The 26,534-nt window shown below is 39.7% G+C and overlaps 3 protein-coding genes and 1 long non-coding RNA gene across 5 annotated transcripts; 3 read left to right on the top strand and 1 right to left on the bottom strand.

The window, feature by feature from the left end:
• Positions 1-216: 216 nt before the first annotated feature.
• LOC136264575 (uncharacterized) lies at positions 217-3,962 on the top strand. Its single transcript, XR_010705208.1, has 5 exons — positions 217-662; positions 1,689-1,797; positions 2,255-2,486; positions 2,630-3,552; positions 3,598-3,962. It is a non-coding gene; the product is annotated as an uncharacterized lncRNA (long non-coding RNA).
• A 2,094-nt stretch (positions 3,963-6,056) lies between these two features.
• On the bottom strand, positions 6,057-8,282 carry LOC136264956 (carboxypeptidase inhibitor SmCI-like; the record flags this gene model as incomplete). The annotated part of the gene is made up of 4 exons (XM_066059720.1): positions 6,057-6,244; positions 6,775-7,008; positions 7,076-7,141; positions 8,150-8,282. Coding segments are annotated over 4 exons (621 nt in total), but the record flags the coding sequence as incomplete, so codon positions are not given.
• A 7,680-nt stretch (positions 8,283-15,962) lies between these two features.
• On the top strand, positions 15,963-21,394 carry LOC136264570 (uncharacterized). Of its 2 annotated transcripts, none has more exons than XM_066059334.1 (2): positions 15,963-16,040; positions 16,099-21,394. In XM_066059334.1, the coding sequence occupies exon 2, from the start codon at positions 17,476-17,478 to the stop codon at positions 19,741-19,743; it is 2,268 nt and encodes a 755-aa protein (XP_065915406.1). In that variant the 5' UTR covers positions 15,963-16,040; positions 16,099-17,475; the 3' UTR covers positions 19,744-21,394. The 2 variants fall into 2 exon arrangements, with proteins under 2 accessions (XP_065915406.1, XP_065915405.1); XM_066059333.1 differs by having other exon boundaries at positions 15,976-16,098; positions 16,155-21,394.
• Positions 20,094-21,302, top strand: LOC136264955 (uncharacterized). The gene is made up of 3 exons (XM_066059719.1): positions 20,094-20,342; positions 20,457-20,954; positions 21,219-21,302. The coding sequence occupies exons 1-3, from the start codon at positions 20,094-20,096 to the stop codon at positions 21,300-21,302; spliced, it is 831 nt and encodes a 276-aa protein (XP_065915791.1).
• Positions 21,395-26,534: the final 5,140 nt, after the last annotated feature.

The following is a 26,534-nucleotide window of genomic DNA, read 5'->3' as shown; positions in this document are numbered from 1 at the left end:
TACTGTACTAGACCACTACTCGCAAATATAGACCCCAATTGGCAATAGTAAAAAAATCAATAAAAAAAAAAAAAATCTGAGCAGTAATTCCAGTGTAGCGGCTATATATACAAACAAATAAATAAATAAAAACTATTAGGCATGATGACGTCACGCAATGTTTACACTTTAACTTCCGGGATATGGTGACTTCATCCGTCCTGTTCTGTCGCATGCGTCCGAGGATTCCCTTAGCTAGATATATGTCTCCAAGTGGAGTAACTTCTTACTGAAGGCAAAGGTGAAGAAGAAACCAAAGCTGAACCCAACCCTAACCTAACACCAACTACTTGTCGCGTACCCTAAAAGTCGAATACTCGGGGCATCTACTAGACGCGTGCCCTCGGGGCATGAGCTAGGGTCTTCAATCCGAAAGCTCTACTTTTACAAATCGATCGATTTTCGTCCTATAAAGATTTGAAGAATCGTGTTGAAGAGTTTGAGAAAATTAATTTCGTTCAGCTGGCCCACAGGGCCGGATTCCAAGACATTGGCAGCTGCAGCTAAGAGGGCGCCTAAGGTAGTGGAGAAAGCAAATAAAGAGCTTGTGTATTACAGTATTGTGTTAACTTGTGTGCTTGGGGGAAAGAAGCACAAATGTGAAGGATCCGGCCAACACAAAAGTGAGTCCATGATCAGTGTCTGTAGTGTCAGTTAGACTCCGACAGAGTTTTTGTGTCTTGTGTGTTGGCCAGAGGGTACATGACCAAATTTAATTGTGAAAATAGCCAATGGCCGATGGGTTGCTGTATTTGGTGGATCAACGGATCATGTGATGAACATATTATTCTACTACTCATTGGATTATTGTGTAATACTCTTGATATAGTAATTATTTTACTAATAATGACAAATGCTGCACCTTCATGGCTAAAAAGTCCACGCACTGTTTCAGATTTATGGATTTAGCTGGTTACGTAATCATAGATTAGATCCACTACCTAGCTTTAAACACAAAAGTGTTTTTGTTTTTTTTGTCATTAATTTTAGTCGAGAGGATGAGACTAGGTACAGCCAGCCCATACCACAACTGTATAATCCTACAATCATTCTATAATTTATCTTTTTCAGGCTTTTTCTCATGGAAGGAGAGTGTGCCGTGGCCCAGACCACTGAATTGAGTCAATTCACCGGCTTTCCTGTTAAGAATATTTGCTTCTATAAAGATTGTCAACAGTGCTAGCTTGCCAAGTTAACTTACTCAGGCTGTATCGGTTAAGTCAGTAAAATCCAGACTCCTCAAACACCTGCCTATCCATGGAAAATGATGTAGCTACTTGTGCAGCACCAGATAGTGGACTATATAGACTACGTACTGTAAACATAAGTTTAATATGACCGCCATAGCTAGCTAGCTAAATCCGTAAATCTGAAACGGTGAGTACAGTTAAAAAGTTAAAATGAAGTGAAGTGAACAGTGTTTTGTCATTACACTAGTAAACTAATTATTATATCAAGAGTATTATTATATCACTGACATTACCTACACACTCCAATGAGCAGTGGAATATGTTCATCATATGAACCGTCTATCCGTAATCTGTCGATCCGTGATTCACCCAATACAGCAACCCATGGCCGACTGCAATTTCTAGCAGTTTATATACCATGTATACTATTTTATGCTTCTGCTTTGCTGTATTTTACAGGACAATCAAGCAAGGCTGCCCAGCTTCAGTGAAACTTTGCTTGACAGAAGATTTCCAGCAGCTCACAGTGTCTCATGTCAATATGAATCACAATCATGATGTCAATAAGGTTGTAACTGATGTTGATTGTGTTGGTTGTGTATGACAGCACTAATGCATAAACTACTGTATAGAGAGAAACTTTGGCATGGGTAAACTTTAGTTAAATTACATTTGGCGAAATAAAAACTTTGGCAAATTCAAGCTCAATATTTAGCTATAAAGAAGCTAATCTGAGACGCTACGAGTAAATGGCGGATTTGGCTAAATCGCCAAATTCGTTGAAATTTCCCTCTATATGGTATTGGAGTTGTTGATACTATATACTTTTGTAACCTTTGGTTTGCCTGCACATTGTTTGTAAATTGAATTACAAAAATATTGTTAAAACTGGCCTTGAAAGCCTATGAAATAGTGTGCTGTGTATTCTTAACCACTTTGCATGGTATCTGAAATACGAGTTTGCTGCAGATAATTATAGCTATTAAATGAAATAATTATAATGATAATCCATTTTTTACTAATAGGAGATATACAGCCATTTACCAAGGCAAAGGCAGTTAAAGAGTACCGAAAAAGATGAAGCAAAAGTGTGTTTGGGGATGAAAGTGAACAAGAAACTATTGCAACAGCACTTAATAAGCAGCTCTGGAAAAGTTGTCACTCTTAAAGACATTTCAAATGTGCAAAGAGAACTGAATTCCAGTAGTTCCGGGAATGATTTGGATGGTTTAGTTAGCCGTTTAAGGAAGCCTGAAGGTATATTTCTTTTTGCTGTTTTAGTTTTACAGTGCAATTAAATCGAAAGATGTTTAGATGTGTGCTGTAACTTATTGTACATGTAAAGATGTGTTCATAGTATGTATATTATTTAATTGTGTAACAATTTACCCTAAATTTAGGGTCAGCTGTGGATGTATTTGTTGATGAAAAGAAAGTATTTACAGGGCTGTTTTCCAAGATGCCATGATGAAATACAATTTCAATTGTTTCCCAGAAGTCATTTTTTAATGCTAAATATAAACTTAATGAACTTCGGATGCCACTGTACTTAATGTTAGTGATTGACAGCAATGGACAAAGCAAAATTGTTTCACTGTTCCTTACATCACTTGAAACCAAGGAAGCCATCACCAACATTGTAAAGGTTTTCAAATCTGTTAACCCATCATGGTGCAAAGTAGGTGTTGTAGTTACGGACAAAGATTTTACAGAGAGAGCTGTGTTTGAAGAGCAATTTCCAGGAGTACAATTACAGATATGCTTGTTTTATGCTTTAAGGTCATTTCGGAAGGAAGTGACAGCTGATAAACTTTGGATAAGGCCTGGAGAAAGGGATCACTCTTTAGAGATCATAACAAAGCTGGCTTATTCTTATTCAGAGGAAGAGTATGAAAAGCATTATGCCACTTTGCTAGAAACTGTTCCTAAATCTGTTGTCAACTACTACAATGCTAACTGGCATGTTATCAAGCACGAGTGGGTAGAATGTTTTAAATCAGCTTGTGTTACCTTTGGTGAAAGAACCAACAACAGGTTGGAATCAATCAACAGCAAAGTAAAGAGTGTCTGCTAAAAATTTGCTAGCTTCTCACGATTTTTGACCAGTTTTTTTCAGTGCTATCTGTGTTATGGAATGAACGGGACCATGGCACAGTTATGGCATTGGTGAAGAAGCCAGTTGTCTTTGAGTCTGACCAAGATGAATTTGTGAACTTAGTTACACCATATGCTTACCAATTTATTTTGAGACAACAAACATTATGGAAAAAAGTCAAAATTTTAACTCAGCAAAATGACTTCTATACAGTTTCTTCCAGTGAAGGTATTAATATTGCTTCATCAATTATTGTTAGTTTTCTTTTCATAGGTACTTTATCAGTGACTTCTAGCTCTCACCAATGTGCATTTGCTAGCACTATGAAACTGCCTTGTCATCACATATTTGCTGTGGGTGATCTGCAGAAGTCACCTCTGAATTCTGAAGTTGGTGTTGCCAATAGATGGAAGCTGTCTTACTTGAAGGAGATTTTCAAAAACAAAAGTGCAACAGTTTAAGATTGCTCGTATGAGGTATGTACACCATGTACTATACCTTGTCCATTATGCTTTCAAGCAGTGCTCTGTTCATTAGTATTTTACAATTTACTGCTTTATTGTGGTTACCAGTATATACAATTCAAATTTTATATATTTGTGGCTGTATCATTCATAATGAAGTTCTATCCTGCTAGACCATGGTCGGAATGTAACACAAGAACTAGAAGTCTAATTGCATGTAAAAGATATACCCCTATAGCTATAGACTACTAATGGAACATCAGTTAATTTATTATATAGTGCAACTGGACATAGCTAAACTTCCAAAAAGTTAAATTTCACATTTTTAATCGCAACTTCAGATCTACACCAGATATCTTAATTCTGTTTTTAATACATGATTATACTCATATATCTGTACCTATTTGTACACAGGTTACCATGGCAACAGCCACAATTAGTATATTTTAAAAGTTATTTCTTGTCTACTTTTATATACTTTTGAGTTAAGCATTTTTTATAACTGAGGAAAGCTCTCATTGGGCCTGACATTTCATAGTATCAAATTTGGCATGTGCTGCCCTACTTGGTGGACAGCTCATCCACATGACTCAGGTATAGTATGTTGACTTTATTGACCTATCACCATGTGTCTTGACTGTGATATCTAAATATCAAAATTGCTTCAGCAGTAGTACACACACTTGCGATAAAATAATATAAAACTGCACTAATGCCAGGTAATACAGTATGTACACACTAACTGTCTAGTAGTCCAGCTGATGGCCAGGTTGGATCATGATCATGTAACCTCTCAACTTATCATATAGAGGATAATAGCAGCATCGAAATTTTCAAACTGTTATACAATAATCACATCTGCACTAAAGTATAACAAAATTACATTAGGACACATTTCAGTGATTATCAATTTCTTAATTACTTTGTTTTTTGGTGGTTCCAGTTTCTAAGATATCTAGTGAATCTCCTACCTGTACAAGCTCTCCTGTTTCAAGAGAACTCATTGAGTAATAACAAGCATTACATTGTGTGGTCTAACACTGATCAAGACAAGCTGGTATAGTGTGCGGTGGAGACTTGCAATCAAACTGATGATGAAATATTGTAATGCATTCAAACTTCAACCCTTACCTACTACATGTCTTTCTTCTATTACTCCTAACACTACAGTATTCATGTTGGTGGACATTCTATTGTAACATGGTATACGTGGCATTGTGTGTCTTACTGCATTGGTTTAGCCTAACACATTTGTTCTGCACTTTGTCAAGCACAGTTCCTTGTGGACATACGTACAGTGACAACAGGGGTGTAGCCAGGATTTTTTGAAGGGGGGTTCCAGCACCAGCATTCAGTTACTAGAAGCAGGGGTCTGGGGGCGCAGCCCCCAGCCGCTGAGAGACTTTCAATATTTTAATAAATCAAAACTCAGCAAATTACTATATTTTATGCAAAAAGTACATTAATTATGATGCATTAAGTGCCCCAGGGATGAAGGTAGTACTAGATAAAGTCACCTAGTGGAAACAGACAGCATAACACATAGAGACACATATAGTAATCTGTAAGTGATGGTTATATCTCACTGTGGTATAAGAGCCATGAATCCACTGATACAAATGACAATCAAAACAATATAGCTAACTATACAAATATGTATAGCATGAATTAATTTTGCATAACACAAGTGATAAATTACTGGAGCTCTATATCTTTAAACACTGCACACCAAAGCTATAGCAGTATAAGGTCATGCTAAGTTTTGCATTTAATGTTGGAATGTCTGAAAAACTTCATATGGACATGGATATTTACATGCATGTTCTATTAGAGTATACCTGACTGCTCTATTAGAGTATATACCTGACTGCTCTATTAGAGTATATCGATCTTTTTAACAAGTTTTGAAGAGGGCTCATGTTACCTCTGTAAATCCTTCCCTGAGAGATGAATGTAAGTTTTATCAACTCACTCATTTTGTCCTGCCACACTAAATGGTGTGTTAGGATCCTGCTTGCAGAAGTCTAAAGTTTACAGGGGGGGTTCCTGAACCCCCCGGAACCCCCCCTCCCTACGCCCCTGGACAACCTAGTACACATTGTATTGTACATATGGATGAGAGTTACTGCAGTTTGGGGGACATGCCATGCTACATAAGGTGAATTCCTGGTCTTTAATATTATCAAGAGTTTATACCATTATAAACTCTTGATATTATTACATGTAAAGATTAAAAAGTTGTATGGTACTACCTGCAAACGTCAACAGTTAATACTGTATTTTACTTTGTTTACAAACATTCTCACACTCTTTTCTGGATGAAAATCGATTCTCATTTCCACCACACCCACCATAGATAAACTGTTCACAATTTCCTGACTCTTGATTGTAATTAAAACTATGTTTGCAAACCCAGCACAACCCATGTTCCTTAGGCTGATGACAAAGGTTTGAAGCTAAATGAAAATCAATAATTATGACAATATCATTGACTAGCTAGTTCATGTAACAACTGTTATTAACAAGAAACGAGAGCTCAGGTGAATGTGAGGTGATTGTGAACCGACTATATATAAGTACAGGGAGCTAAAATTCATTATTGAGCTCTGTTTATTTCTAGATACAGTATAATATGTATATCTATGGGTAACCAAACACACATGCATATCAAACAAGTTTATTACTATTAAGGAAGTGAGATACTTGGTGTTGGTCAAGTTGGTGGTCCAATTGTTGGCATTCCTTCTGTTGGACTTGTTGGACCAGTTGGTGGTCCTGCTGTTGGTAATGATGGAGGTCTTCTAGTTGGTGGTCCAGTTGAAGAACCTGCTGTTGGGAGGACCTCTTGTTGGTAGTTTGTTGGAGGACATCTTCTTGTTGGTGGTCCAGTTGGAGGATTTCTTGTTGGTAGTGGTCCTGTTGGAGGTCCTCTTATTGGTGGTCTAGTTGGAGGAGTTCTTTTTGGTGGTCAGGCCTGTTGGAGAACCTGCTGTTGGTGGTCCAGTTAGAGGACCTGCTGTTGGTGGTCCAGTTAGAGAACCTCTTGTTGGTGGTCCTGTTGGAGAACCTGCTGATGGTGGTCCAGTTGGAGGACCTGCTGTTGGTGGTCCAGTTAGAGGACTTCTTTTTGGTGGTCCTGTTGGAGGACCTGCTGTTGGTGGTCCAGTTAGAGGACTTCTTTTTGGTGGTCCTGTTGGAGGACCTCTTGTTGTTGGTGGTCCTGTTGGAGGACCTCTTATTGGTGGGACAGCTTGTTGGTGGTCAAGCTTAGGGAGGTGATGGAAGACCTCTTGTTGGTCTTTCTGATGGGGCCCCCGGTCCAGCTGACAGAGATAATGGTGGTTCTACTGGTTCTACAATGACATGTACGCCATCACTAACTGATCCATAGTATGGACTAATACATTGCCTTCACATGCAATTAGAGTACACAACAAAAATCCTCTTGGTGTACACTGACTAAACAAAAATTTTTAGAATACAACTAAAATAATTATAATGCTCACCACCTATTGCAGTCAAGCATTGTTGTTTCACCAGGTAGAAGGAATCATTAGGACAACCTAGCTACACATGATTGTGATTTACTACTACATGTATTTATGGTAAACACCCACCACACACAGGGCAGCAGGATCCTGGAGGTGTTACTGGATCATTGACACAGTTTAATTTAGGACAATGTACCTCCTGTATTATTAAGCACAATATGTCAATTTATTTTAAAACTTGAAACTTACTTAACAGTCTACATGACACTGACTGGTATCAATGCATTTCTAAGCTTCCATATCAACCACTTGAGATCCTACTGTAGGCAGCTACATCCAAGTTGACAAATAGCGAAACATCACACAAATGGGTTGCCACATGTCCCAGTACACTGTTGACGCAAGCTAAACACTTGGCTTATTGGACGCCCATCTAAGATAGTAACCAGCTAACACTACCATAATTTTGCTTTTTTTTCGTTGTAAAATAATGTTCATATGCCAAAACTTGTACAAAAATTTCTTACATGAAAATGTTTATATAATATCAAACTACTCTAATAGAACAGTCATTCATGTAAAGCATATGAAAATATTTTTACACGAAAATTTTTATCACAAAAAATTTTTGCACAAAAATAAAACAAATAACAGTATACACTGCCAAATAAATGAGGACAGGATGTGACTTGAGAAAGAATCCACACTGTTTTGTTCTCAATAAAATAAATTTTGGTTACAAATGTAACTTTCACTTCATTTAGCAAATACAAAATAGTGCATTATCTAATTAATCTGTCCACTAACCTGCATCTTATGCTACACAAGCCAAACTCAATAACACGTGTATAATTTGTGCTAAGGACTCACCATTACCAGCACATTGTGAGATACAGTCATCTTCTGATGAAAATCTATTGTCACTACCTCGACAGCCACCATACATGAATTCTTCACATGTGTCAGATGTCACATTGTAAAAGTAACTGCGAATAGATTCTCTACATGGTCAAGGGTCTTGCTTGAGAGTACAACAATTTGTAAAGTGAATGTGAGAAACTGCCAACATTTACCACATTGACAGGCACTCTCACAGAGTTCTTTAGTTTAGCATTTCCTCCACATCCACCATATGTAAAGGATTCACATCTTTGTGAAGTTGAGTTTTAAAACCACCTAGGAAAAGCTGCTCTACAAGGTCCAACTACAACAGGCAGGCTGCATAGGTCTACAACAGTTACACCATAATTTGTAGCTATGTATATACAGTACCAATTGTGCACATTAGCTACAGGTAGTTAGTCTAATAAATCATTTTACCAGCTATATACATGTAAACATTATATATTTTATGGCTATGGAAGTATGCATCGACTGCAGCTTCTTCAGGGTCTAGATCTGGTGGTGCAGGTAGTACCACTTTAATCTCATTCACGTAACCATGCAACTAGCTAGGAGGCATAGTTAGCATAGCACTGCAAGACTCAGAAACTGCATGATTATAAACAACACAGTCCTTAATATAAAATCATTGATGCTTAAAAATCTTTATTAATAGCTAGCCGCTGCAGTGAACCTTGACGTTTTATTGTGAAGTCATTGCCAGAGACTGGTCGAACTGCAGTAGTCTCACGTGCCTGACCTTACATGAACCTTGGTTTATATGCAGGCACCACTGATGGCACTGTATGCATGCACTTGAAGAATGCATAGCATAAAGGTTAGGTATATATAGACTATTAAAAGCAGGGTCAATTATGAACTCAAAGTGATTGCAAGTGTGACGACAGCGCAAAATACCTGTGCTTTACAGATGCAACATATGGTACACTTTTATTCTCAGTCTGTAACTACAACCTGTACCACTGCAAAATAAGTAATGTTATACAGTGGCTACTATTATGTGACCGGATTTGCAAAAAGGGGTCTAGATCTTCCACACACATCCAATTTACCAACTTTGACAATTCATAACTAGATTGGAAAATGCTACTGACATGAAATTTGGTCATTATTGAGCACCAACATAGCTTAGTATATGGAAAATATTTTCACATCAATTCATTACTTTAGCACTTAGTTATGGTCTTCTGAATTTACAGAATTGGATATGTGTTTGGAAGACCCCTTTTCGCAAATCCAGTCACATATATGACTATAGTGGTCTGGGTAATGAATACTATGTTTGAGAACTTGAATGAACAGCATAGATGAGAGAGTTTGGAGTAATGTAAGTAATGTGTGTACAGAACCAGCTAAGATATATACACAATGTGCACTACATGTTAGTGAAATAATCATCTGCAATGCAGGCAAATGATGCTTTGTATAGCTACAGGCTTATGAAGTTGATGATATTACACTTACTATATACCACAACTCAGTCATGGTGTAAACCTTACAGTACTAATCAAACAGAATGGAATGTTTTAGTTGGTTGCATTAACCTTGTGATATGCATCTACCATATACTAGCAACCAGTGTGACGTTGTCATAAGTAGATGTGGTTCTAAGGTCTATTAATTTTGTGGTAGAGTAGAGGGAAATGGCAGATTCTAAGAAAGTATCAAGTACTCATGATGGCTTACAGGTATGTCAGTAGGCACTCTATATTTTACTATCATTGTTTATGGAGAAATCAGCATCTACCATGGTGCATTTCATTCTGTAGCAATTGATTTGTACATTTTATCATTTGGCAGCTGTTAGGATGCATGCCCAGCCTATTATAATCAAAAAGGTTGATCCAAGGATTTGCCAGAACACCCTATAATTTGTGTATGCTTATTGGTTTTATCTGTCAATTACTTGTACTTGTTTTGGCATATAATTGCAACACCATGTTTTCTAATATTACTTTAATGCTGGCAGCTAGCCAACTACAAAAATCATGCTTATTCAATATATTTCCTCAACGTGTGCATCACTAATACATGACATCGCAGACCTCACCACTGACATTACTAGCAGTTTACCCCTTAATCCCCCAAATATTGCACAATATCATTTTAAATATGTGAACGCATCAAGTAAAAATGGAACCTTAGACACACTTTTTAAAAAAACCTTTTACTTTAGACTCATGTTGTGCAATGCATTGACTGTTCACATGCCAAAAATGGTAAGGATATGAGGTATAGAACCCATAGTTTTTCAGCCCATAACTGAAAGGGGTCATTGATGACAATTGTATATGTACATACAGTTATAAAAATGAAAGCCAACGTTCTTTGAAATAAAAGTAGTGTACATGTGTTTAAGATTAGCAAGTTTGGTCGCTGATATTTGTTTGGTACAATTTTTTTCCTTGTAGGTATCATCTTCAGTGCATAACACATTTTCGTCAATACTTCGATCACTTTGCAGGTGTATAGTAGAATTGGTATAGCTTCCAGTATAGCAGAGCTTCCATACTTTGCTGACGACCTTTCCAGTTGCTGAATTTTTTACAAACAGGAAGTCATAGAGGCTACGAATACCCGGAAATTTGGAATATTTTGATAGCTTATTTCGCCAGTCTGACACAATACTACCACCATCAACAATAACTTCGGCATAAGGAAGGATTACTTTTTGTAGCTCTTCTGTAGTAAATACATCACTTTTATTGTATGTTTTTGAAATTTTTGAAAACAACAAATCAGGAACAAATTTGGTGTGACCTGGAATCATGAATGATACACGGATAAAATCTAGTTTACCTTGCTGAATCATTTCCATAGCCCAAGCCATTGTAAAACAGTTTTTATTAGTGCTAGAAGCATTATCCAAAAACAAATGTACCCGACACACAAAGTCTGGTAAACCAGCAAGGTAATGAGTGAAATAGGAAACTGTATGGTCTGTATTCTTTGGGCCAATTCTTTCATCAAACAAATACACAGCAGCTTTATTGGTGGCATGATTGACAATGCCAAACACATCGTGGTTGAGTTTCTGAAAATAGTAGGTGCTACCAGGCTGAGGTGACTCATCTCAGTAAGGAACTAGCTTGCCATTTGGTAGTCTGCACTTACAACAAGGTTAAATTTGTGCTTCAATGTTGCTAATTCCCTACCCTCAGTTTCTGTAAGGCAAGGCTTCTCAACAAACTCTAAAATTTTTTCCACTCATCAGCACACTGTACAGTGACTTTCTGATAGTAGTCATGTGCTCCTTTGGCTTCTTCACGGTGTATCTCTAGTGAATGTTTCATACCACTTAATTCATCTTCCGAGTGCTTCAGATCATCGGGCAAGGTATCAGAAGATTGTTTCTTACGATTTATGGTAGTCTGTTGTGAGGAAATCTTTGTCTTCATTTCTGCACAAGTATCACAATAGTCTTCTTGATGCGGACAAACTGCATGTTTAGGTCGATGCTTCTTAAGCCAGTTATGGGATGAAGCATTGGAACACTCTCCTTTGCCAGCCTCACGTTGTGATCGGTTGAATTCTCCCACAACTGATCGTCTAGCACGTTCTTCATAGTTGGCAATACCACTTTTAGGAGTTTGTATTATAGAAAAATTTGGAAGTAAAATGTTGGACCAGTAGTCTGCACTACAGCCATTCGGCTGACTGTTAACATCAACAAATTCTATAGAAAATCATTCATAACACATGTCTTGGCATAATTAGATACTTTTCCACTGTTTCCGTGTCTTGAGTGGGGAGTTCTAACCGAGGGGTCACTAACTCACGAAAAAGGGGTACGGATTTCAAAATCTTGAACAAATTTCTCAAGATTTCATTAATTTCAAAAGATTTCACAAAATCGAACGAGAGCTGCAAAATTTGATTTCAAATCACAGGTTGGTGTAGAATGATAAGTTCTGAAATCACCAAAAAATAGTGGGAGAAAGAAACAGAAGTTCAGCAGGCATGCAGGAGCAAAGCCTCACAAAATTGAGAGGAATTGCAAAGCCATATAAAACCAGGAGTAAAGCCAAGGCATAACTATTAAATGAAACCCTACAAAACCAGGAGCAACTTGCAGCTGAATTAAGCCCTATAAACCAGGAAGTCCAATCATTCAGGGTAAATCCGGATCCCGTGCAAAACCCCTCAAAACCAGGAGCAACTGTCAAAGTTCTATCTGGTGTGAAACCCCACAAAACCAGGAGCATCTGTATGCTTAAGTTGATTTTGTAGTTGGTGTGTTGCTAAGTTTATGAAGTTTGTGCTGCTAAGTAAGTTTGTAGTTTGCTAAGTAAATCTGAAGCGGAGTGGATCATCAGATTTCATTCTTACTTTTGTGCAGGAGCAGTTTGCATGGCTTCTTTCACACAGCTCCTGGTTTTGTTTGGCTTCCACAACTCTTAATACAAATCCGAAGCCAAGCAGAACAGTAGATTTAATTCTTACTTTTGAGCAGTTTGCATGGATTCTATCCTGCATGGTTTTGTGCGGCTTCTTTCCTACAGCTCCTGGTTTTGTTTGGCTTCCACAACTCACTTAATACAGATCCAAAGTGGAATGGAACATCGGATTTCATTCTCACTTTTGAACAGTTATGCACCTATCAATGTTAAGCCCCACCCCCAGTACAAAATAGTTATTTTTCAAGAACAATTAATGATTGGAACTCCTTACCAGTAGATCTTGTTGAAGTTGCAGATGCTGACATTTTTAGAACTGGACTACAATCATTATTGTAATTGTGTTACATGTATTCGGGAAAATCTGAGCACACCAGCAGGGCTGACTGCTCAGTAATAATAATAATCATATAATCACGGGGAGGGTGGGGATATAGTGGGGATTTGACAACCAACGTGTTGTAAAAACAGAAGCCACAGTGACAAAGGTACACGAGGTGCTGCAGTTTTATCACATGTTCTCTCGCGCTTCACGTATACAACTACTGTAAAGGATCTATGCTACTATAGAGCGCTTGTTCAAATTCCCCACCCCTGGGGGAAAAATTTAAGTTCAAATCCCCTCCTAACGCCCCACATAGCCCGTACTGGGTGGGGTGGGGCTTGACATTGATAAGTGCATTAGCATGGATTCTCTCCTGGTTTTGGGCGGCTTCTTCCCACAACTCCTGGTTTTGTTTGGCTTCCACAACTCGCTTAATACAAATCCGAGACGGAGCGGAACATCGGATTTCATTCTTACTTTTGAACAGTTTGCATGGATTCTATAGATCTCCTGGTTTTGTACGGCTTCTTTCCCACAGCTCCAGGTTTTGTGCGGCTTCCACAACTTGATTAATACAAATCTGAAGCGGAGCGGAACATCGGATTTCATTCTTACTGTGCAGGAGCAGTTGAGTGTAAGCTATGGTACCAGAACGAGTATAGAATCAGAATCACGATAACAACATAAGATTTCGTATTTCAGGCAGAATTTCACTGAAGGTGTACGAGATTTCGAACCAGTTGGTCACCCCTCGGTTCTAACATCAACTGTGGCAGATGGATCAAGAAACCTCCACCATTTCTTAAAACTAACATCTAAACCTTCTGGCATCACAACATACTCACCAAGACGTTCCTTTTCAACTTCACCTTTTGACATACTCTGTAATGGCTCCTTAAACTGTTTTCTCTTTATAGCTCTTTGACGAGCAATCCTTTGCTTGGATATACCATAGATCCTTTATACCGGTATAAAGGATCTATGGATATCCCAAATGCGATTCTAACACATGCACAGCAGAAGAGATAGTTCCCCATGGCGTCAAACATGTTCTCTCTTAACCAGTCATTCTGGCGCTTCACATCCCGATAATGTGTACCAGGCTTTTTGGGGTTGGGGTTAACCTTCTTTTTCTTTAGTTCAGTGCCTTGATGAACTAATTGCTATTATTATTATTATTATTATTATTATTTAATGGGCTTTTAGATGCCAAGGCAAGCTAACTTGCCAGGCTAGGCCGCAGGCCTTTGAAGGTGCCCATATCTAGATTGCTTCCAAAACTTATCCAAGCGCAGCTTGAAGGTTGCAACTGTTGGTGCTGAAATGATAAAGTCAGGTAAGGAGTTCCATAGATTGACTATTCTATTTGTAAAAAAGTTCTGCCTAACAAGTAATCTTGATCTTTCTTTAAAAAGCTTAAGAGAATGGCCCCTGGTGGTAGCAGTATTTAAAGTAAAAAATGTAGATGGGTCCAAGCCATAATGTTGTTTAAGTATCTTATATGTTTCAATCATATCACCCCTTTGACGTCTGCAATACAGAGAATAGAGATCCAGAATTTCAAGACGGCTTTCATAAGTCAAGTGGGCTAATCCGCGAAGGTGTTTAGTTGCACGTCTCTGAACCTTTTCAAGGGTGTCGATGTCTCTGGCCAAGTACGGACTCCAAGACTGCACACAATATTCCAAATGCGGTCGAACATACATCTTATACAGAAATGTAAACATATCAGTACAGTCAATTCTAAAAGATCGCCTAATAAGCCCAAGAACCTGTGTAGCCTTGACTGCAGCTTTTTGGCAGTGTAGAGATGGCTTGAGATCACTTGTGCACCACACTCCAAGGTCCTTCTCCTCGTTGACTAGTTCTAGGTCAGTAGATACATTTGTAGTGCCATCGTACATGGTGTATGATGCAGGAAGAGAGTTACCAATCTGCATTACTTTGCATTTGGCTGCATTAAATCTAAGCAACCAAACACTTGACCATTGCATTAACTTGTTGATATCATGTTGTAGTTTAAGGCTGTCATGAAAAGATTTAATGACCGAGTATATCTTGGTGTCATCTGCAAACATCTTCAAATTACTCTCAATGAGGTCAGGCACATCGTTGACATACAGTATAAATAACAAGGGACCCAAGACTGAACCTTGAGGTACTCCACTCTGAACATCAACCCAATCTGACTGAGACCCATTAACCACTACTCTCTGAAAACGATTTGTGAGAAAATTGGATAACCACAGGGACAAGTTTCCACGCACACCGTATGCTTCAAGTTTAGAAATCAATCTACGATGTGGTACAGAGTCAAATGCCTTACTGTAATCCAAGTATACCACATCAACCCCATAACCCTGGTCCACCGCACTTGTCCAGTCCTCAAAGGTTTCCAACAAATTAGTTAAACATGACTTGTTGCACACAAAACCATGTTGCTGATGGTTAAGAATGTTATTTTCTAAAAGAAAGTCAAATAGCTCTGTACGAATAATAGATTCTAAAATTTTAACCACAGTAGATGTCAGACTGATTGGTCTGTAGTTGGTAGCCTTAAACTTAGAACCTTTCTTATATACTGGTATTACGTGGGCCTTCTTCCATTCGCATGGGAGATCTCCACTAGTCAAGGACTGATGGAATAGCATGGTTAAAGGAGTGCAAAGTGTATGGGCACAAGCCTTGAGGACATAAGAATGGATGCTATCTGGACCAGGAGCCTTATTATCTTTCAGAGTACTCAATTTCTCCAATACAATAGACTCAGATATGTTGACATCACATATAGATTCTTCATATCTAAAAGGAGGCGCTGGAATATACGATAGATCTTCTTGAGTAAAAGTTGACTCAAAATATCTGTTGAGAACATCAGTAATTTCCTCATCACTGGTAGTGGAATATATCGGCGTATCGGAGAAGAACAGGCTCACATTTTGAACAAACACTTTGCGTAGTAGTTCCACTTGTCGTGGAGGATGAACCGTAGAACACACACACACTTATTATGTATGTAACACTATTATGCTGTGTGCGCATGTCTGTACACGTGATAAGAACTGGTTCGATTGTGGTATTAACACGAGGGGCTTGCTTCGTGAGTAGTCTTGAATCCTCCCCTATTCCGCCAATCGTAAGTGGAACCTCGGCGTACTGTAATTCTACCAACGAAATTTTTGGTGCTGTGACAGGTACGCCGACTATATTGTCATAACCCCCGATACATTTTTGGCCGGTGCTGTGACAGGTACGCCGACTATAATTAGTCTATATTGTCATAACCTCCGCTACATTTTTGGTGCTGTGGTCAATGGCGGAACTCAAGAGACTGGTTTCATCTAGACGAGGATTTAGAGCTCATCTCACAAAGCTACTGCAGAGTTTACCCGAGATTCTAATTAATGCACAGGAGCTTACTGACGATAACGTCGCAACCTTGAAGGATCTCCACGAGCAACTCCAACGAAAACAAGAATTAATCTCCGGGTTAGATGCGAAGATACTGGAGGCAACAACAGACGAGGAGGAGATCGAAACAGAGGTACTACAGACGGAAGAAATAAACCTCTTCCATATCTACAGCCAAGGCGAAAATTACTCAACGCCTTAGGTCCACAATATCTACAACCACAGAAGTGCACACGTCGCGTGATCACACATCACCTCCATCTGCTGTGTTACCACAAGTAACTCGTCTCCCCAAACTAGAATTACCGCAGTTCAATGGCGACCCCCTAGTCTGGCAGACTTTTTGGGACTGTTTTGAGGCAGCAGTCCACAGTAACACTTCATTGACAGGCGTGCAAAAGCTCAGTTATCTTCGAGCACAGCTCCATGGTGATGCCACCCGAGTTATTGCTGGTTTCCAGTTAACTAATGACAACTCCTGAGACATCTGTCCGCTCCACTAACACTGGACAGCCAGCCAATCCAGTACATGGTCAACTTGCTATCCCCACAACCTCTAATTCAACTGACACTGCCTCTCTTTCAGTAACTGTTCCAATGCCACAGAACACTGTTTGTCTTCTCAAAACTGCAATAACAACTGTCAGAAATGGTACAAACTCTACAAAAGCTAATGTGTTATTTGATGAAGGCTCCCAGAGATCATTCATTACTGAAGAACTTGCTAACACCTTAGCTGTACGGTCCTACCGCAAGGAAGACATCACAGTATCGTCCTTTGGGGCACAGTGTCAGTTGAATCGTCAGGTAAATGTTGCTGTGGTAAATCTAATTACTATGACCGGTCAACCCATACCACTAACTGTGCTTGTAGTACCCCGGATTGCCACACCATTACAGAACACAGTGACATTTAATGTTGCCCACCCTCCACACCTTCATAACCTCCCCCCTAGCCCACCCACTCAATGCAGATAAGGAGTTTGATGTTTCCCTCCTTGTGGGTGTGGACCACTATTGGGACATTGTTGGTGATGCTATTGTACGAGGTGATGGACCAACAGCAGTGGAATCCAAAGTAGGTTACCAAAGTAGGTTACCTGCTCTCAGGACCAACTCCAACAACAACTGGTCAATTCCTAATCAGCACTAACAGTGTCATGATGCTGGCTCTTACACAACGTGAGTTCAACCTAGAACGTTTCTGGGACCTAGAATCTCTGGGAGTGACCCCTGTTGACAACTTGAGTGACAACGTGCTAGACCAGTACACATCATCTTGTGTTACTAGAGATCTGGACGGAGCATACGTGGCTAGATTCCCTTGGAAACCAGACCATCCTGACCTACCAAGTAACTTTACCATAGCTAAACAGAGAACACGTCAACTAGTCAAGCGTCTGTCCAAAACCCCTGATCTGCTGAAAATCTATCACCAGATCATCAGTGAACAGGAAGCTAGGGGCTTTATCGAGCATGTTGATGATCAGTCCGGCCCACAACCAGGCGTCCATTACATCCCACATCATGGTGTAGAGAAAGATTCTACAACAACACCACTACGGATTGTCTTTGACTGCAGTTGCCATCAATCGTCTCACAGTCCTTGTCTTAATGATTGTCTACTCATAGTCTCACCATGTGATAATGACTTATGTGCTGTTCTTATCCGTTTCAGATCACACTGCTTTGGAATATCCATGGACATCGAGAAGGCTTTCCTTCACATACGGCTACATCCTGATGACAGGAACTACACCCGGTTTTTCTGGTTGTCCAATCCAACAGACCCTTCAAGTGAGTTCTGTGTGTACCGTTTTAAGGTTGTACCCTTCGGAGCCACCAGCTCGCCGTTCATGCTTAATGCTGTATTGCATTATCACCTTGAGCAGTACAAGTCGATGGTCTCGCATGATATGCTTTCCAACCTTTACGTGGACAACATTATAACCGGCTGTGATTCAGAGCAAGTGTCACTGGACTATTACCGACAAGCTAGAGCCATTATGGGTGATGCAAGACTCAACTTGCGTAGCTGGTCCTCTAACAGCACTGAACTCACTGCTGCAGCTGTCAAGGACAACACAGCCGAGAATGCACTGTCAGTCATTGTTTTGGGACTTAGCTGGACTCTCGAGTCAGACAAGCTTTATCTGGCTACAAAACCATCTATCCTTACTTATAATCATCTTATAACCAAGAGAGAAGTTCTACAAAACCTGTCAAAGATGTTCGACCCACTGGGATTTGTTGCACCTGTAGTTGTACGAGCTAAGATGTTAATGCAGAAGCTGTGGCAATGCAAGATCACGTGGGATGAGCCTTTAGATGAGGATTTGCAAGCTCAATGGAGAGATATTGCCAATGACCTTAAGAGCACAGCACGATTTTCTGTAAGTCGGTGTTATTTTGATGCATGTATGACACACCCAGTTGTTCATTGTTTTGCTGATGCAAGCCAACGTGCATATGGAGCCGTAGTGTTCCTCACTGAAGGAAATTTAGTGTCATTTGTTACAGCAAAGACCTGTGTAGCACCTCTGAAGGCACTCACGATTTCACGACTAGAGCTCATGGCAGCATTGGTGGCCACTCGTTTAACATGTTTTGTGATGAAGGTGGTCCCTGACCTTAACCTGTCAGTTTTTATGTGGTCTGATAGCCAGATAGTGCTCCACTGGCTCAAGAGCCAGAAGCCACTTCCAACATTCATAAGAAACCGTATCACTGAGATGAATACTTTATTGTCACAGGCCACTTGGAACTATTGTCCTACCGCTGATAACCCAGCTGACCTGCTTTCAAGGGGTACCACCACCGAATCTCTATTGTCCTCGTCCCTGTGGCAACATGGCCCCAAGTGGCTCACTACCCCAAGTCAGTGGCCACCATTCCAGCCACCACCCTTACCACCACTTGTTTTGGCAGCAGCAGTAGCGACAGAATTTGTTCCCATGGAACAGACACCACCAGATTTAGGCATACACTGTGTTATTTCCATCGACCGATACAGCTCACTTAACAAGTTGTTGTCTGTCAGTGCGTATGTTGTTCGTTTTGTAGACAATCTCAAGGTGCAGCCCCAGCAACGACAATTTGGTCCCATCACTGCTGACGAACTTCACAAGGTGAACCTCAAGTGGGTAAAGGATATACAACACACAGTATACTGGAAGGAAGTCAGCAATCTACAGCTGTTAATGAAGCAACCCAGAAGCCCCAGAGTGTTACTTGTTAGACAACTCCGACTCTTCCTAGACACAGATGGCATGCTGCGTTGTGGTGGACGCATTCACAACGCTCCAGTAAGTGAGGTGACCAAATTCCCGTATTTACTACCACCAAGACATTCACTATTCAAGTTGGTTATTGTGGACATACACATCAGACTTTGTCACTCAGGTACCACTGTACCACTGCAACATTGACTGCTCTACGACAGTGTTACTGGATCCCGATTGCACGACAATACATTAAATCAATTCTGCGCCATTGTGTTATCTGTCGCAAGGTATCTGGAAAACCCTATGCTGCTCCAGATTCTCCTCCCCTACCTCGATTACGAACACAGGATGTGTACCCATTCACGTTCACGGGAGTTGATTTCACAGGCACCCTGTATGTACAGCAAGGCAAGCAAGAGGTGAAAGTGTACCTGTGTCTCTTCACTTGTGCTACTACTCGTGCGATCCATCTGGAGATAGTACAGGACCTGTCAGCTCAAACCTTCCTATTAGCATTTTGCAAGTTTGCAGCATGGCGATTCCTCCCAAGCATAATGATCTCTGACAATGGTTCAACCTACTTGTCAGCAGCAGAAGAGTTGCACTCCTTAATGCAATTGCCAGAAGTCAAGGAGGAGCTAAGCAAGAAGGAAGTTTCATGGAGATTTATACCCAAGATAGCCCCTTGGTATGGGGAGTTCTGGGAACGCTTAATTGGGCTCACCGAGACTGCTATCAAGAAGGTGCTGGGAAGGCGCCATGTCTCACTACCAACATTAGAGACCATCACTGTGGAGATTGAGGCAATACTCAAGGACCGCCCACTGACGTTTGTCTCATCTGATCTAGGCGACCCAGAGCCCTAGACACCTTCACATCTCCTGCATGGACGTAGAATTACATGCCTCCCACACCAGGTCACAGACATTGATGAACTTGTAGACCCAACTTACAGAGAGGCAAACCAGATACGCAAGAGAGCTAGAGTGCAGGCAGTCATACTTGGTCACTTTAAGAAGAGATGGTGTCATGAATATCTTACTTCACTACGGGAGTACCATAAAGCATCAGGGAACAACCAGCGACGTGTGAAGAAGGGTGATGTGGTCATCGTCCATGATGACACCCCACGAGCAACCTGGAAAATGGCCATAGTCGAAGACTTGATTGTTGGTAAAGACAGTCTTGTGCGAGCAGCTACCATATGGACCGCAAATGGAACTACAACCAGACCAATCACTAAGTTGTATCCCATGGAACTGAATGAAACAGATGAGAAGAAAGTTGGAGTGGAGAAGAGTCCCACTGTTGCTGATCCAGATGATGTCAGGGATGAGCAGACAACCGATCCGGATGATTCCAGGGATGAGCACAGCCACCCACAACGAGCTTCTGCAAGGAAAGCTACAGACCGAGTTAAAAGTGGATCAGATCTCTTTCTCCCCCCCCCCCCCCCCCCCCCGAGGATGAACCCTAGAACACACACACACTTATTATGTATGTAACACTATTATGTTGTGTGCGCATGTCTGTACACGTGATAAGAACTGGTTCGATTGTGGTATTAACACGAGGGGCTTGCTTCGTGAGTAGTCTTGAATCCTCCCCTATTCCGCCAATCGTAAGTGGAACCTCGGCGTACTGTAATTCTACCAACAACATTTTTGGTGCTGTGACAGGTACGCCGACTATATTGTCATAACCCCCGCTACACCACTGTCGTCAAGGCTGGTCCCGCTGGTGTCATTAGAACTACCTTCTGAAAACGAAGCTTCCAGGGACGGTGTATGGCAGTCCTTGATGCTCCACCTAAGTAGCGCTCTCTTTGTTCCTTTCTTCTTTCCTTCCTTCTTGTTACTTTCGGCATGGATTCCACATGTCTTAAACACGGAAATATGCGGTAATATTAATAAATATGTATAAGCTCTGGATTTATAGGAATTACATCTTGTCACTGTTAAGATTCCATCTATGTGTTGATGCAATCACTAACCATACTATTAAACAACTCGAATCTATGGTCAGTCGTTATCTTAAGAAATGGTTACAGCTTCCAAGGAATGCTACTCGGGTAATCCTATACTATCCGGGAATTTGTTGCCCCAGTGTCTCTTGTGTGTCAAGAGAGGCAAAACTTAGTTTGCTTTCATGTATCTGTGCATCATCTGATCCTCAGCTGCAGGAATTGGGCTTGCATCTCCATCTTGGTAATGATTTTCTGCAGTTCCAGAATCAAGATTATTCCATATTGTCGGCTGCCCAAAGCCAATTGTCCGATATGCCATCAGCACGGTCTCTTTACAAGAGAGCTAAGGATGATTTGACTAGTAAAATTACTTCTGACAGTGAAGCCCATCTCAATCAACTCACTGTGCAATGCAAATTTTTGGATTCTGCTAGGTTAGAAACTAGCTGCAGAACATGGAATAAGTTAATGACTGGATTTCACCCTGGGCAACTTTCTTTCTTGTTGAGAGCATCCTCGGACACTCTGCCTACTGCTGTTAACCTGCGTCGCTGGCACATACAGTGTGGTGCCAAGTGTACCCTTTGTGACTCTAACCGGCCAACTACCGCTCATATTTTAGGTGGTTGCCCAATAGCACTATCCCAACAAAGGTACACCTATAGACATAATCAAGTACTGTTCACTTTAATTTCTCAGTTAATTACTCTCTTTTCTGATTGCCAGATGGTCAGTGTCTATGCGGACCTGCAGGGACATCGTTTTAATGACTCTCCTCCTGAAACCATCCCCTCCAATGTCTTAGTCACTCCTTACAGACCCGATGTTGTCATCTATAACAGACACTCTGCATCGATGGGCATTATAGAGCTTACATGTCCATTGGACTCAATACATCATTTGGAGTCTGCACACAACCGCAAACTTTATAAACCTGAGTATGTACAGCTTTTGGCTGAATTGGATCGTTTGAAGATTCCTCACTGCTACAGAACTGTGGAAGTCAGTGTTTTGGGCCATTTTCAACCTAGTTCTATTGCTGCAATTAAGGATGTGATAAATTTTACCCAGCAAGTATCCCTATTTTCCAAGGGAAGTGCTAGAAATCTTTTGTTCAAGATGGCCAGTGCCTCAATTTCTGCTTCACAGAGAATATTTTATGGTAGGAACTCTAAAGAATGGACAATCAACCCGGACTGTTTTTAATCTGTATATAATTTAAGCTGTAACTTTAGTTTTGTACTTAAATATAATTTTTTTTTTTTCCTTGCCATGCCCACTGCTGTCCACTGTTGGTCAGACATGTGGTCGCATGTTGTCCGAGGACACATAACACATAATATATAATTTGTTTGTAATCATGCATGTTTTCTCATCAATTATTAGTGATGGTTTTCTCCGTGTAGTACGCGAAAATATATTTCTAAACTTTCAAGTTCAATTATCTCAAAAAGTATAAACGCGTCTAAGGTTCTGTTTTTACTTGATGCGTTCACAAATTGCTTTAAATCTCCTACATAAGTGCATTAATCTACCTATTCACCACTTTTTCATGACTAGCATTACCAGTGGAACCATACCATCTGAATGGAAGTTGCTCAAAATTACAGCTGTACCAAAGTCTGGTGACAAAACCTCAGTTAAAAACTATCGTCCCATTTCACTTCTTTGCATTACATCCAAAGTTTTAGAAAGACTAATTTATGATAAGATAATTAACTCAGTTTCTAATTGTATCACACAATATCAATTTGGGTTCCAAAAGAATTCTTCAACCTTGCACCAACTACTTATCTATTTTAACCAGCTAATAACATCAAAAGATGAAATAGATACTATATACATTGATTTTGGAAAGCTTTCGATAGTGTGCCGCATAATGAACTCCTAGTTAAACTTTGGAACATGGGAATCACTGGCACCCTATGGAATTGGTTTAGTTTCTATCTACACAACAGAACCCAGTGTGTTTCTGTGGGTAACCACTTATCCGGCACTTTACTTGTTATCTCCGGCGTGCCACAGGGGAGTATTCTGGGTCCTTTGCTCTTTTTAATATTTATCAATGACCTCCCATCAATTGTCACATCAGATCTATTTGAGTTTGCTGACGATACAAAATTATTCAGACAAATCACATCAACATTAGACAGTGAGCATCTCCAAGAAGACATCAATTCATTATTCAACTGGTCCATCAACAACTTTCTCTCATTTAATCTTTCAAAGTTTGTGTTTATGAGCTACCATCGCAAATTCAACTCTACATATCATGTCAACGGTCATTCAATTGATGAATCCTCCAGCTGTAAAGACCTTGGGATTATTTTTACTAATTCGCTAACATGGCAAGCACACTATGAAATGATTTCTTCTAATGCCTATAAATCTCTTGGCTTACTGCGTAGGGTCTTCAAGGACTCCAATTGTCCCCAGGCCAGAAAATGTTTGTATATCACTCTAGTTAGATCAAAACTACTGTATTGTTCCCCACTGTGGAGGCCATACCTGTTAAAAGACATTGAATCACTTGAGAAAGTCCAACGAAGAGCCACTAAATTCATATTATCAAACTATCAATCAGACTATAAAACAAGGCTAATACAAACTGGTATGTTGCCACTAATGTACATTTACGAAATTGCCGACATATTATTCTTCATCAAATCCATCAAAAATCCATCAGACAAATTTGACATCTTGAACTATACATCCTCGGTCCGTTATTGTTTCTAGTATATATCAATGATATGTCTGCATATATCCATCAATGCCAGCTTCTAAAGTTTGCAGACGATGCCAAATGTTTTAATCACATTAAATCGGTCTCTGACAAGGAAGACCTTCAAGATAACATTACTGCTCTTTTCGCCTGGTCACAGGACAATGACGTAAATTTCAATATAAAGAAATTTATTCACTTATCATTCAAACGCAAATTCCACACAACATACTCAATGTCTGATTCCATTATACCTCATGTAGATTCTCACAAGGATCTTGGCGTGATACTATCTGAAGATCTGAGCTGGGAGAAACATCATAAACCATCATTGCCAGTGCTTACAGAACACTTGGTCTAATTCGACGGACATTTGTCTGCAATCATTCATGATCACCTACTACCTTGGTTAGATTGTACGTATCCTTGGTAAGATCACAATTACTTTACTGTACTCAGATCTGGCGACCACATTTGATGAAAGACATTGTTAACCTTGAGAGAATCCAACGCCGAGCCACTAAACACATCCTCAATGACTACACCAGCTGCTACAAAGATCGTCTAATTAACCTGAAGCTCCTTCCCCTCATATACATATTTGAACTGCAGGACATACTGTTTGCTATCAAGTCACTAAAGTCACCAACCTACCAGTTCAACATCAACAACTTTATCAGTTTCAACTCTTCTACTACTAGGGCTGGAGCAAGCAATAAACTCTTGATACCTCATCACCTTAACAACACAGCTCGACATTCTTATTTCCATCGGTTACCATCTTTGTGGAATGCCATGCCGATAATGGATATAAACACATCATATTTTACTCTCAAATCTAAGCTTAAATCATTCTTATGGAATCACTTTCTAATGAATTTTGACGAGAGCAACAACTGTACCTTTCACTTCCTTTGTCCTTGCAGAACCTGTCATCAATCCAGACCTCCAGTCACAAACTTCAAACATTTATAATTAATCAACATAACATTGTGTAATTGTAGATAATTTTGTACTTAGGCAGGCTGATGGTGCAAGTTACCATCAGACCTTTGGTGTCACTTTTCACCATAAAGCATTAAATAAATAAATAAATAAATATACCAACTTTACTACAGGTTCAACAAGATCTGCTGGCACAAAGTTATACCCCAAGACAGCTCATATCAACCCTATCATGAACTCATATTTTTATCGTTTACCAAGATTATAGAACTCTACCAATAATTGACCTATCTCAATCACTAGATGTAATCAAACCAAAGTTGAAAGCATTTTTATGGAATCATTTTTTAGCTAACTTTGATAATACCCCCTGTACTTTCCATTACCTGTGTCCTTGTACCCGCTGCTCCAAGACTCCTGCACCAACCAATTATAATTATTTGTAATTATATGTATGCATGTATAGTTTTTGTAGTTAAGTAATTAGTGCTCTAGGCTACCAGTGCAGGACACTGGTAGTCCTTCAGAATTGTATGTCTCTGTAATCACTATAGCCCCTACTGTATGTAATTCCAATTCTGTAAAGCAATTATTAAATTAAATTAAATTAAATTCTCAGGACTGTTTAGCTCTCTACATTCCAGCAAGCAAATGAGAACTTTGGTGCAATAACAGAATAATCTTATTTTGGATTTAAAATACTATCTTGCCATAAAACAAGACACATTTTAATGTCTACTTTTGGATAACACCTTGAAATGGGACTAGCTATATCAAATTAGCCAAAAGTAGGCATTAAAATGTGTCTCATTTTAGCAAGTAGCCATCTAACCTTGTTGGACTTGTTTCCTTACTTTTCGTTGTGTGAATCATTCTCATTTCAGCTGTAACATTTTGAACTTGTTTCCTTATTTTTTGTAGCATGTGCATTATATCAATCCCTAATTTCTATTAAAGTTTTATTTTCTTTAATGGCTAGTTTCTCAGTAAGTTGGCTGTTGAAGGGTGATACTTGGAAAAAAATGGTATAAAGCTACATTTGGTATCATTAGATGCAGAAGTTTCTGGAGAACAACATATCCAAAACCCTCTAAAATCCCCTTTGGGAAAAAAAAGTTATGGATGTTTGAAATTTTATGCTAATATAGTGCAACAAGGCATTGACGTCCAAAATTTTAAATTTCATGTTTCTGATTATAACTTGATATGTATACCACATATCTTATATAATTAATTCTGTTTTATGTACATAGTTGTGCTCATGGGGTAATGGTAAAACCAGGAACGGAGAAATAGGAAATGGGAAACGAGAAATGGGGAAATGGGTGGAAATGGAATTCCTTTGCTGCAGAACACTCTTCA

This window comes from Dysidea avara, chromosome 8 (assembly GCF_963678975.1).
Source record: "Dysidea avara chromosome 8, odDysAvar1.4, whole genome shotgun sequence".
Taxonomy (NCBI): Eukaryota; Metazoa; Porifera; class Demospongiae; order Dictyoceratida; family Dysideidae; genus Dysidea; species Dysidea avara.
Note: the sequence above shows the minus strand (reverse complement) of the source record. Positions and strands in the feature narration are given on the sequence as shown.